This window comes from Passer montanus, unplaced genomic scaffold, assembly GCF_014805655.1.
Source record: "Passer montanus isolate IOZ18808 unplaced genomic scaffold, ASM1480565v1 scaffold9, whole genome shotgun sequence".
NCBI classification, from domain to species: Eukaryota; Metazoa; Chordata; class Aves; order Passeriformes; family Passeridae; genus Passer; species Passer montanus.
The window spans coordinates 8,712,105-8,724,501 of record NW_024374367.1 but is presented as its reverse complement, the minus strand read 5'-3'; the positions used below and the strand labels follow the sequence as shown (position 1 = coordinate 8,724,501).

Below are 12,397 nucleotides of genomic sequence, written 5' to 3'. Positions count from 1 at the left end.
TGTTAATGTGGGTACTTCATGGTCTCTCTGTGTCAGCCCTGGGCAATGATAGATTATGTGACTGAGAGCCAGCAGCCAGGCAGCTTCTGTCCAGCAGTCAGCCCTAGATGGGAGGAGAGAATAACAGGGAAAGCACCCAGGGGTACCTCAGCAGCAGGGCCCTGAAGGCTTCCTTCCAGCAGTCCTTAGCTTAGCCATTTCTTCAGGAAAGGTGGTGTCTGTGGTGAATAACTGGTGGTGGAGTTGTTTTTTTTTCCCAGAGATTTGTGTGTTTGCTTTTTGTATTTTTGTTTGGCCTTTGCCTTGTGACAGTGAATTTCAAACTTTAACTGCTATCTGTGGGTTTGTGGGGGAAAAAAAAATATGTATCTTCTTTTTTTTTTTTTAAAATATGTTGTCTCATTCCTGGTGATTTCTTATTCTTCTATTTATTATAAAAAAGCAATGATTTTTTTAAAATTAACATTCTTACCTGTGCCACTTTCTACTTCATTGCTGTGTATCATATTCCCTTGCAGGTGTCTCTTTTACAGGTCGAGGAGTTTTATGGTACTTACTCCCATGATTGCTGTTTTGTGAATTTTTGTGGATAATTTTACCAAGGGATGTTGAATTGAAATACTGAATGATCGTTATTGTAAGCATGGGGTTTGTTTGCTACTATCTTGGATATATCTTGAATTTCTTATAATACCTTTGCTCCCCAGGTATTGCACACCTCTGGGGACCAAAGGAATAGACCCTTCTCTTTTGGGGGGCTCTATGAAGTAGTTATGCATTGTTTGAAAAAATGTTTCTACTTTCATTTACTGTACCTCATTTACATGAAGGAAATGGACATCTATAATTTTTGTGTCCTTGTGGTTTGTCTCATCTGCTGTAGGAAAGGGAGTGTGCTGTGATTCTGCTGGGGGAATGTTGGTCTGCAGCATTTCTGTGACCTGCTGATACAGCAATTTTAGTTAGCTGATTTGCCAGCCTCTGTGAAGAGGGAAGCAGCAGTGATGACTTCCATGGGACAGGGCTGCTGCTGGGGATGGACAGCCCTGCAGGGAACTGTGGGTATGGAAATCCAGGCTGGGAGGAACAATCTGAATTGGGCACCATATTAAACAGTAGTGTCTAGAAAAACGTGTTCAGCTTTTCTGTGTGTCCTTGATGGGGAAATGCTCATCCTGCCCCACCACAGATTCATTTTTGTGGAATGAGTCTCTTTCAGTACTGGTGCAGGGCTGGGGTTTATGTGTCTCTCAGTGCTGTGAGGTTGTCTCTCAGCTCTTCCTGTATCCTGCAAGTAGTTTATTGGATTGGTGAAGGCCCTGGACTTTTCTTGATAAAAACTTTTCCATGAAGGTGGTGGAGACTGGTTTCCTTTGGGAAAGAAGTAGATTAGGGAGAAGCAAGGGGGATGAAACACAGCAGTGCAAGTGAAAATCAGAAACAGTGCTGAGACTTTATCATCGTAAGTATCAGTGGCTGGTGATTTTCAAGACTATGAAAAGCAAAAGAATTAAAAGAATTAAAAAGCAAAGAAAATCCTTTTAATAGCAGCATATGTTCTATATATTTATGATCTGGAAAAGACATTAGAATTGCCACTAGTGATGTAGAAAATGTGGAAGAAAGCAATGCATGGGTTTGTTTCTATTTGGAAAGAAGATCATGATTTTGTAATTTTCAGTGATAGCAAAAGCCCCTGTTGATACCAATAATCTCATTCCCTTTTTCTTTGAGATGGTAATATGCAGTGAATGTGTATGATAAAATTTGTTTATATTTTTCATTGCCTTACCTCCTATTATAGATTTTAGCAATTTAATCCTTCTTTTTTTTCCTGTAGCTACTTACATCTTTGCAATTAAACGTATTCCTTGTTTCCTGATACTTTCAAGTTTTAGAAAATTGTTCCAATTACAGTCCAATTATGTTTATTACTTATCATAACTGTAACCTATTTGTCCATAATAAATGAAATTATACATGTATTACTTTCCTTAAAGATATTATCTGTGTTTAATGCAGTCATCAACTTTGTCCTGTAGAACACAGCTAAATGTAGACTCTCTGGGTGAATTGCAATAGTTGATTACTAATTTAGACAATAAGGTTATTACCATACTGCAGTTATAGCTGTAAATGTATTGCACATGTGATTTGTTGCTTCTAAGAACAAATCCTGTTATTAATGTGTAGAAACTCATTAGCTACAAATTTTGTTTTATTGCTACAAAACATAAGACTAAAGTATCTGGCAGATCTAGGTCTTAACACTTGATCAAGTCTTAAAATTTTATAGAAGCCCTTCCCTGGAGTTCTTTGACATTTCTTTTTGTGCTCATACAAGGGACTAGTCAAGGAAAAAAAGTGCTTAACCAAGTCTTCTGCAATTGATTTGCCTGCTGCTTAATATGCTTTAAGGACCTGGTTTCTTGCAATGTTTTATTCATGTTTTAATAGAGTTCTCTATTATTAAGTTCAAATATTTTTAATTAAGAAAGAAGTATAGCCCTCTGGGAAATATTGCAAGCATGTAGATAGCTGGTAATTAAAGTTTTCTACACGTATAACTACATTCAAACAATTCTGAATAAATCATTTGAACCTAGAAGAATGCAAATGTCATTATGTATGAAAAAAAAATCCTTTAAACAACAGGTTTTATCAATCTAGCAAAAGTTTTAAGTGCTTAATAAAAATATTTTATTGTAAGGGAAGAAAATTCAAATAGACAAGATAAGCTTTTAATTACTAAATGAAATATTAATTTTAGACAAATTTACCAGTATTGCAAAATTACTTCTTACATCAAAAGATTCTCCTAAATTACAGAGTTAACTTAATTTCAAATTCAGTTTTCAAATTCTCTCTTTGAAAACCAACAAAGACAATATAAAATTTTTGAAGAGGCTTTTTGGTGGTAGTCATTGGAACTTGAGGAATAAACATTCCAAACTATTTCTCCTTCATTAGTTTATTTTAGGCTATGTTTAACAAGAAAATGGTCATAGCATCTCTTCTCTTTCCTGAGTGTGGTATTTTCAGAGTGAGACCATTAGAGGAAAAGAAAACAGAATGACAATTTGAAATAAGCTGGGGAGGGGAACAGCAGATGTTTAGAATTATGCTGTAATAATTCCACAAATCTATGCATCTTTCTTTATAGATGTAAAGGAAAAGACAAGCAAGTTTAGGCTTTTTTGTGTGCTTTTATTAAAAAGAGAATGAGAAAAAAGTTCTTTCAATAGTTAAAGCTTTTATTCTGCAGAGCACCAGTTCATTCTGTCAGATTAATGACGGCATACCAATTATATGAAGGAAGAAAGACAAGCCAAAGCTTCTCTTATAATAATCAAATAACAGCAGAAGGTTTATATATAGGAAATTTAACAGGAAATCAGCATGTTCAATAAGATCAATAAAAGTTGCAGCAGCTGCAGATCTGGTAGAATATTGATGCATTAGAGCAAAGCAGGCTGCCCAAGCACAACAAAGCTTTGGGTGAGGTGAACAAATGACTAATAGTCACTGAGCTAGTAACAGGCATTCAGAAAGGGTCTAGAGAAAACATCTCAGATTATTTTAGGATTAAAAATGGTAGTAGTCATCACAATATTCAGGAATTAAACTTGGACCTCATTAGGTTTGTAAAAATGGAATGGTAACTGTGCAAACCGCTTCTGTCATGGTTTGTGTCATTTTCTTGTACTTGTTATCTCATATACATAGGAAGAAAGCAAAGGAGTTAAAATTTCACCATGAATTCTGGTGTAAGGTGACTTCTGTAGCTCTCGAAGATACACTAAAACATTACACACCACATTTTTTAGCAAGAAAAGTTGTCAATGTTCAGATCCCTTGTACTGCTGACTTGTATGTGTTCTTGAGGTCTTCAGTTACCCAGTGCATTCTCACAGCAAAAGAGACTGAGATCCTCCCTTCTGCCATGAATATGATTCATTCCTGGTCTAAAAGCTCCATTCTCTTCACTAGAATCAGTGCTCTGTCCCTCTTTGGGATACAGTTATATAAGGTCTGACAGCCCTGATCAGGGATCCCCAGGGATCTAAATCCATTCAAGTCCTGGTCACTGCCTGGATTCACTTTTCAAGCAGAAATGCTTTGTACTTACATTTAGAACCAAAACCAAGTGTCTCAAGTATTAGACTTGTTCCTTTGTGAAAGAGCAATCTATGTGGACCCTTTAAAAAGGGGAAAGCTTTTCTTAAAGGAGGTGTTCTTTAAACAAAGATAGTGCCAACAGCAGGTTGGGTGACTAAACTATCTCATCTTAAGGTTTTGAGCGAGGCTGAAGTATCAACTGCAAAATGGTTAGTATGTGTCTGCAGCTTTTGGCCTGTGGATCAAGTTAGGTATGACAATTAGGATTATATTAACAATTCCACCAGTGGATTTGAAGAAAAGTGAAAAGACATTGAAATTTACTTGAAAATTCATACACTAGCAAACTGCCAGAATAACCTTTGAAATTTAGTGTTGACATGGCTTTACAGAGAAATGTTATTAAAAACTAAATGTTACATTGATGGTGTTGATGATACTGTGAGAACTGTGGGATTTGCTTTAATTCAAGATTTGCATTTAACAGCTGATGTATTTTTGAATTTCTTAAGACCTGTTTTTATCTTCTATTTTTAATTGCAGTGGAACAGCAACTTCACCAAACACCCTGGATCAAAACTGCAATTCATTACAGTGCTTGTGGTGTTCTTCCTGCCTGTAATTGTTTATAAATATGCTTGATTTTCATAGATGAACAGAAATCTGTTAACTAATTTTTTTCCAGTAAACATTTTGTTTCTATTTCAGTATTGAAGCTTTTTGAAGATTCTCTGAGAGATTCTCCAAGGTCTCTCTGGGTTTCATTCATCTATTCTGTTTGGTGATCCTGTCTATATTGTTGACTTTTCCATTTTATTTCACAGGAGTATGACAGAAAAAAGTTCCAGTCAAATAGACTGAGTTCATCTGAACTACAGATGCTGGCCAGCATGAAGAGACAACAAAATGAAGAATTATGGGATGCTGGGATCTCCCCTGGGCTGAGCACTGCACAGATCGATTGCTGCAATGCCAACCTAAGTATAAGCAGTGATGATGATACAGCAACCTGGAACTCTTGTTTCTCACCAGTAAGTCTAAACCCACAGTATTTTCTCAGGTGTCTTGAATACTAAATTTTCTTTGAGTAGAGTTGAAATTTAAGGTATCATTACCAAAGGCTCTTAGAACTTATCAAGTAAAACATTTAACCAAGACACACGCACTTCCAGCATGTTCTCTAGTACCACCATGGATAAAGAGCAAATCTATTATATATACTCCTTCCTAGAATCCTGAATAATCAGGTAGGCTGTACAGTTCATCACAATAGTGGCTGACAACCTGCAGGTGTGTGATATAGTACTTAAAAATAGTTCCAAAATGAATGAAACCTAGATATACCAGTCAGCAGCTGCATTACAGTGTGAGTAATGGAAAATAATTGCTTCTTACAATGATAAAGTCTCATTACTGAAAAGCTAAATGTTTAAAGAACTGAAGCAGGAGAAAGCAGCAAAAAGCTACAGTAGTTCTGAGCTCTTAGTATGTGATCATTATGTGTTTTGCACCTTGGATCATTATTTGTCCTGGCACAAAGTGGTACAGAATCACACACAGCTGCACTATGTGACAGTACTGCTATAAGAAGCAGAGTATTTGTTGCATTCTACCTAAAAGTATTGAATGCATGAAAGCACAGAATAGCATTTCAGGAGCTATATAAAGGTACTAGCAGGAGCTGCTGTAAAACTAGATAACCTCATACTCCATATATATATCAGCAATATAGCTGTTATTTTATTACAGTTGAGGCAATAATAAACAATGAATGTGGCTTAAGTAAAGCACACAGCACAGCTCTGAGGCAAATCCAATGTTAGAGAACTAAACACAGTTGTGTTGCCCCAGTATAAACTATTGCAGAGTAAATGCTCTAAAATGTTAGGTGCAAATTACCTTCAAGGTTCTACAGGCTCCAAATAGAGGCCTGTAGCAACAACTTCCCACAGTGAATGATCAAAGTGCTGGAACTTTGGAGTACCCTGTTAAATGAAGGTTTCAAATGAGAAGAAATGTGTTAATAAGTGGGTAATTGTACAAATAAGAACTTGATTTATAGAGGAATAGTTTGCAGGACATCAGAGAAACATTAGTTGGTATTAACTATTTGATATACATCTCCATTACACATTTTGTTAACTTCATATTTCCAATGTGTTTTCTCCATACTCATTAAACAGGCTCAAACATGGTACAAATCTGCAGGACCAGACAAATGGAACTCAATTGAATATAGAGAATAGCAGTCTCATTATTTTTTTAGTAGTTTAATGATAATGAAATTGATAAGAATATTTAGACACGTCAGGTTTGGTTAATACAAATTACATGACTAAAACAAAACGAACTTTTAAAGTAAGATGTACTGCAGCAGTATTCAGTGAAGCACAATGTAATTGCAAAGACTATTCTTTGATCTTACTTCCTTGATCAACTTCTGTAGCTTCAATCTAAAATATTGTTTAGATATAATAAATTAGTAATATAAATTGCAATTTGATACAGTTGTAATTTTTCATAACAGCCCTTTATGGCCATCTTTCTCTACATAATTCAAGCATAAAAACAAGATTTTGTCTTTGAGAGAGTTCGTCACATTTCACTCAGCTGACTGAAGAGTTTGGTGTGCCTTACACATCCAGCCTTGTCAGGTTTCTCCTCTGCATTTTGCAAGGTGGACATTGAGGGTTTAAGATTAAATGGCAAGAACCTCATTTCCAAGGAGGGATAAATAGGAAAGAAACCGAATATTTCTCAGATAAAGACTACCACTTAGTCCCTCACAAAAACAAAGAAATCCAGCTTTTGAGGTCTTCTGTACCCATTTACCTCAGCCTTTATGGAGAGCAGCACTGATTAATCCCTCGCAAAAACAAAGAAATTCAGCTTTTGAGGTTCTTCTGTACCCATTTACCTCAGCCTTTATGGAGAGCAGCACTGTGCCAGTACAGTGTCAGTCAGTCCACAGAATCTCCTGTTTCACTTCATATTTTCCTTGCTGAGATATCAGCCAGAGCACCAGCTATTCTTGGATATGATGGAAGTTTTTTTTTATTATGGACTGGTGTTTTAACACTACTTGATGTAATTCGGTTCCAAGATTTGGAAAAATGCAGAGTATTGATGTGAGGGTGATAATTCACCTTGTAGACCTTTGGTATCTAAGAAGGCTTTAACAACATTTGTTAATGGAGGTGATGGATATCATGGAACTTTTTTGAGCATGGACTTGTGTGTTTAACACTACTCAATGTAATTCTGTTCCAACATTTGGAAAAATGCAGAGTATCTACGTGAGGGTGACAATTCACTTTGTAGACCTTTGGTATGTAAGAAGGCTTTAACAACATTTGTTAATGGAGGTGATTATTTAATCACCCCACATTCTTTTAATGCAGAAGCTTTTAGAAGAGTAGCTGGGGGAATTGTTGGTATGCTGATGTTACATGTCAGTATATTTTGATATGCTTACAATATTTCAGCATTTTAGAAGATTTGGGAGTAGTACTCAAATGGTTAGCTGAAATGAAAGTCTTTAGTCATGGATTCTCTTTCTGTAAGGCCTAAAATAATGAAATCATAGAATACTTTCATTTGGAAGGGACCTTTAAAGGTCATCTAATCCATCTCTCCTACCACTGGGCAAGGACACCTTCACTAAAGTCAGGTGCTCAGGTCCCCATCCAACCAGGCCTTGAATATTTGTAGGGATGGGCAGTCACAGCTTCTCTGGGCAATCTGTTCCAATGCCTCACCACCCACATTGTAAAAAACTTTTTCCTAACACCTAAATCTACACTCTTTTAGTTTAAAACTGTTGCACTTTGTCCTACCACAACAGGCCCTACTACAAACTCTGCCCCCTTTCTTTCTTGTAAAGCCTCCTTTAGGCTCTGGATGGCTGCAGTAAGACCTTCCCAGAGCCTCCTTTTCTCCATGTTGAAACCCCAGCTCTCTCAGCCTCTCTCCATAGGAGACATCTTCCAGTCCTCTGATAATTTTTGCAGCCCTGCTCTCACTTCAGGACTCGCTCCAACAGGTCCATGTCTTTCCTGTGCTGAGGACCCCAGAGCTGGTCACAATGCCCCAGTGGGGGTCTCACTGGGGCAGAGCAGAGGGCAGAATTCCCTCCCTGAATCTGCTGCCAATGCTTCCTTTGGATGCAGCTCAGGATACAATTGGCATTCTGGTCTGACAGGTCATGTCTAGCTCTTCATCCCCCAATACTCCCAAATCCTTCTCCACAGAGCTGCTCTCAATCCCTTCATCCCCCAGAACTAGTAAACTCATCATTTTCTCAGCTTCCAAATTTTATAAAGAAGCGTTTCTTATATATATATTTATTCCTTACATATATTTCTTATGTAAAAAATATATGTGTAGAATAAAAGCAGATTTGTTTTTGTCTCTGATCTTTAGTACCACTACCATTTGAGTTCAGAGAATTTTCAAATGCTCAATCCTTCCAAAATCAGATGTACAAACTGCAGAAAACTTTATAGACCTTTATGTATAGATATAGATCTGTAGCCATATTCCAGTTGCATAGGTAAATGATTTTAGCAGTGCAGTATATAGAAAAGAAATATAAATAATCCTTATATTGGAATTTGAGAAATTAAGTACAGCTTGAAATTCTTGTCATGATTAAACTTTCATGCTTACATGTGTTTCCAGGTTGTATCTTTCTGATTCTTTAAATCAGTAGTATCAATTGCTTTCTCTTATGTTTTTCAAAGATAAATAAGAAGTATTTTCTTACAAATTTTTCTTCATTTTATTCATTTGTGTCCTTTAGGTGGAATCTATGGCAACAGCACCACCAGAAGGCAGCTTTTTGTCTATCTTTAATTTTGAAATACCTTTGATGTTTTGCAAGGCAGGGCAGGGTATAATCATGTTAGATAGTACATTTATGTATCAAAGTAATATTTTATATATAAACCGCATTCTAAGTGAGTTAAAATTTTTTTCATCACTTAACCATTTTTAGCCTGATTTTCAGAATCCTTGAAAAGTGTCATGTTACTGACTTTAATGAATCTGAGAAACCCTTGTGAATGTAAAGGCACATAGATCAATCATATTATTGAGGTACAGTTAGAACAGATGTCCTTAACAACTACAAAACAGATTTACTGAAATTTTGGATTTATATTCTATGATAGTCTACCAAGAACTGAATATATGCTGTCAGGAGAAAATGTTGAAATGTAAGTGGTTTAGCTGCTGCTGTAAACTATGACAGCCAAAAAGGAATAAAATCACTTTGAATATTACACATTAGCTAGTATAGCCTCAGTTATAAATATGAAAAACTTCTACTTTAAAATGGGTTTACTTTGAAGGAGAATTGTAAACCCTTGTAAAATGTGTGTGGGGCACAGCTTCAATTCAAAAATATGTGTTTGTAGAGCTAAATATTTTTAAATATTTTATTTGACCATGTCTTACCTGACTGTTTTCTTAAATCTTAAGACCTATGAAAATTCATGCTAGATTTGCAACACTATGAAAGACACAGTTCTGTATATTGCAGAGTGTAATGTGAAGTTTATACTCACACATATGTACATTATCCAAGAAAATTTGCAAAGCTTACAAAACATTTCTGTTTAAATGCCTTGCTTTATTCTAGAGATCTTGTGAGACTTTCTTGCCTTGTCAGAGAACTGGCCCATTCAGCCTCTTGGATAGCTGTTTCCACACTCTAGACACCAATTCAGTCACAACACAAACATTTTGGAGAAAGATCTATAGGAGAATTCAGGATACCTTACTACATATGGTCCCTGTTTCTCACTTCTCATTCAAAGGAGAAGGAAGATTCTCCTGATTGCTCACTGATATATCCTGGAAGCTTGTAGTGATTTAATAGTGATATAACGTTGCATTAGCAAAAGCCAAATTATGCCCACCACTAAAACCTGTCTTTCAAGTAAGGAGTACTCACAGAGAAGAAAGATTACTCGTTCCACAAGCAACTTCCTAAATACAAATTCAGTTACATAAGTCTCGATCTGAAAAATATTTGAAATAATACTTCCAGGCTCATACCTAATTTATGGAAGGTCTTTTGGCCTCCTTTGTGAGTCTTCAGAAAAAAAGCCACTTAACACAGAAATGGTCTGGCAGAACTGAAGTCTGACAGACAAGAGGAGTGTTATTTAAACCCAGAATTATGCCAACTGTGAGCTCAGTTTGACAACCTCTGGAGGGATCTGTTCACATCAAGTCAAATTGCAAAACTGAGGAAGAGCTTCTTCATTCTTTACTATGAAATGAGACTAAAAATTATTTAGACAGATATTCTGGTTCATAGACTGCCTAATTCACTCTCTGTCTTGTCTTCATCTTCCCCTAGCTATCATCTGGGAATTGCACTATCCACCACCAGGCAGTGAATCATATTTGGTAGTAATTAGGATGTTATTCATCCTGAACATATATTTTACAAAATCCCTTTCCATTTTCTGAAACCACGAGGATATACTCATTTTTATATTAATTTTTGGTTTTAAAAATAATTTAATAACATTTTTTATTATTTTAGCATTTAATGTACTAAATTGAACAAGTATTGCCAATGTATGCTTACATTTTCACTTCTTTTGCATTTCCTTCAATGATTTGTTTAGAACTGCTTTTGAGGTGTGTAATAATGGCAGGGAGAGTCTCTTCTGGTAGAACCACATATATTCTGGGAAAAAATGTATTTGTGGATTTTAGAATTCTTGAATTTTTACATCAGTTTATGAATATTGATTTTTCTTGCAAATAACTCTTTTTAATGCCATAAGCCAAATGTCGTTTGAAACTTTTGAGACACGTGCTTACAATGGGTAAGTAAGATTTGACTGGGAAATTATCATGCCTTGTATGAATATTCATACAGTCCACTGTTAGGTATTCATGAACAGCTTAATCCAGGCTTCAAAGCTGCAGTGCCATGGAGAATCATATGTGCTTCAGTAATCTTCATTTGGGACTGCTAAAATTACTGTTATTTCTTATAAACTGGTCTGCCAGCCCTCTTACCTCTCCGTTGGTGTTTTCTACTCTTAAAAATGGTTCGTTGTGCACAGATCCTAACAAGATTTTTTTCCTCATGCTTTGTACAAGTGTTCAATCCAGGCTCTTCTGTCATACCAGACTTTACCACCCTCCATCTCTTGTCTCCTGACTGTCCCAACACTCTCACAGGCAGCAGAGAAATAACTGTGTGATCACTTCTTTAATTCATGTATTTCCACCCAGACAAAAATCATCTTTAAAGTTGTAGTTTTGTACAGTTAGGACCAGAATATCCATTTTTAATTTCACAGATAAGAAAAAAGACTGTAAAATTCTAATATCAGAATGTAAATGAGCTTATATGTATATGCTCATACCAGATCTCTGACATACTTCTAAACAATCCATTATTTTTGTTTTGCACAGCCCGTCAGTCAGCAGCATGACTATCAGAAAGAAATGAGCCCACTTTCTCATTCCAGCCCACGGTAAGATTCCATTTATAGCCCAGGCAGTAAGGATTCAGTTAGAGTGTTCTGAATATTAAATGTGACACTCTTTGATTTAATCTTCAATCTCTTTTCAATTGCAACCTCCTCTCAGAGGGCTTTATTGCTCGTTTTAGTCATTGTCTACAGTATGTCTGAGCTGTCTGGGAACACAGAACTGAATTCTGCATGTTTTGGATGTACCAAATGTATTTAAAGTATCTGACATAGGCCTTGCTCCTGCATCTGCTTTGATGTGTGATTCAGCAAATCATCCTCATCTCACATACATACACTCTCATCTATTTCTTTCTCCCTCTCTGCTTTGAAGGCTTAGAGGTGGAATTCTGTATGTGACTGTAGGTGTCAGGGAATCAATTGGTTCCAAAAGATTTTAATGCTGCTTATTAAGTAAGGGTTTTTTTCAATAGATAGCCCAGTTAGGAGAGGGGGTTACAACACTCTGTGAAAGAGCAAAGATATCCTGTCTACAGCATATTTTGTGTGTCAGACTTTTAGCTTGATCTGTTTTGTTTGGAATCAGGAACAAAATCCCTGTGAATTCAATGTAAGGTGAGATGACAAGGGGAGAAGGTGGCTAAGGAAAATTAATCACATTGAGACTGTTGAGACAATCAAGATTAATTGTCCAGTTTCAGACCTACTTTGTACCTGTGAAGCTCTAACATCACTTTGTCAATTTTTTAACTGCCTGAACAAGAGGTGTACTAATTTTTAAAAGCAGTCCTATTTCACTTTCACTTGGTGTCATT

The 12,397-nt window shown here is 36.2% G+C and overlaps 1 protein-coding gene across 1 annotated transcript in view; it reads left to right on the top strand.

Moving 5' to 3' along the window:
- CFAP20DC (CFAP20 domain containing) overlaps positions 1–12,397 on the top strand; it is an 85,902-nt gene that overhangs the window by 55,432 nt on the left and 18,073 nt on the right. Inside the window, 2 exon segments of the mRNA XM_039734391.1 lie at positions 4,944–5,150; positions 11,563–11,624. Of these exon segments, the coding sequence (XP_039590325.1) occupies positions 4,944–5,150; positions 11,563–11,624 (269 nt within the window).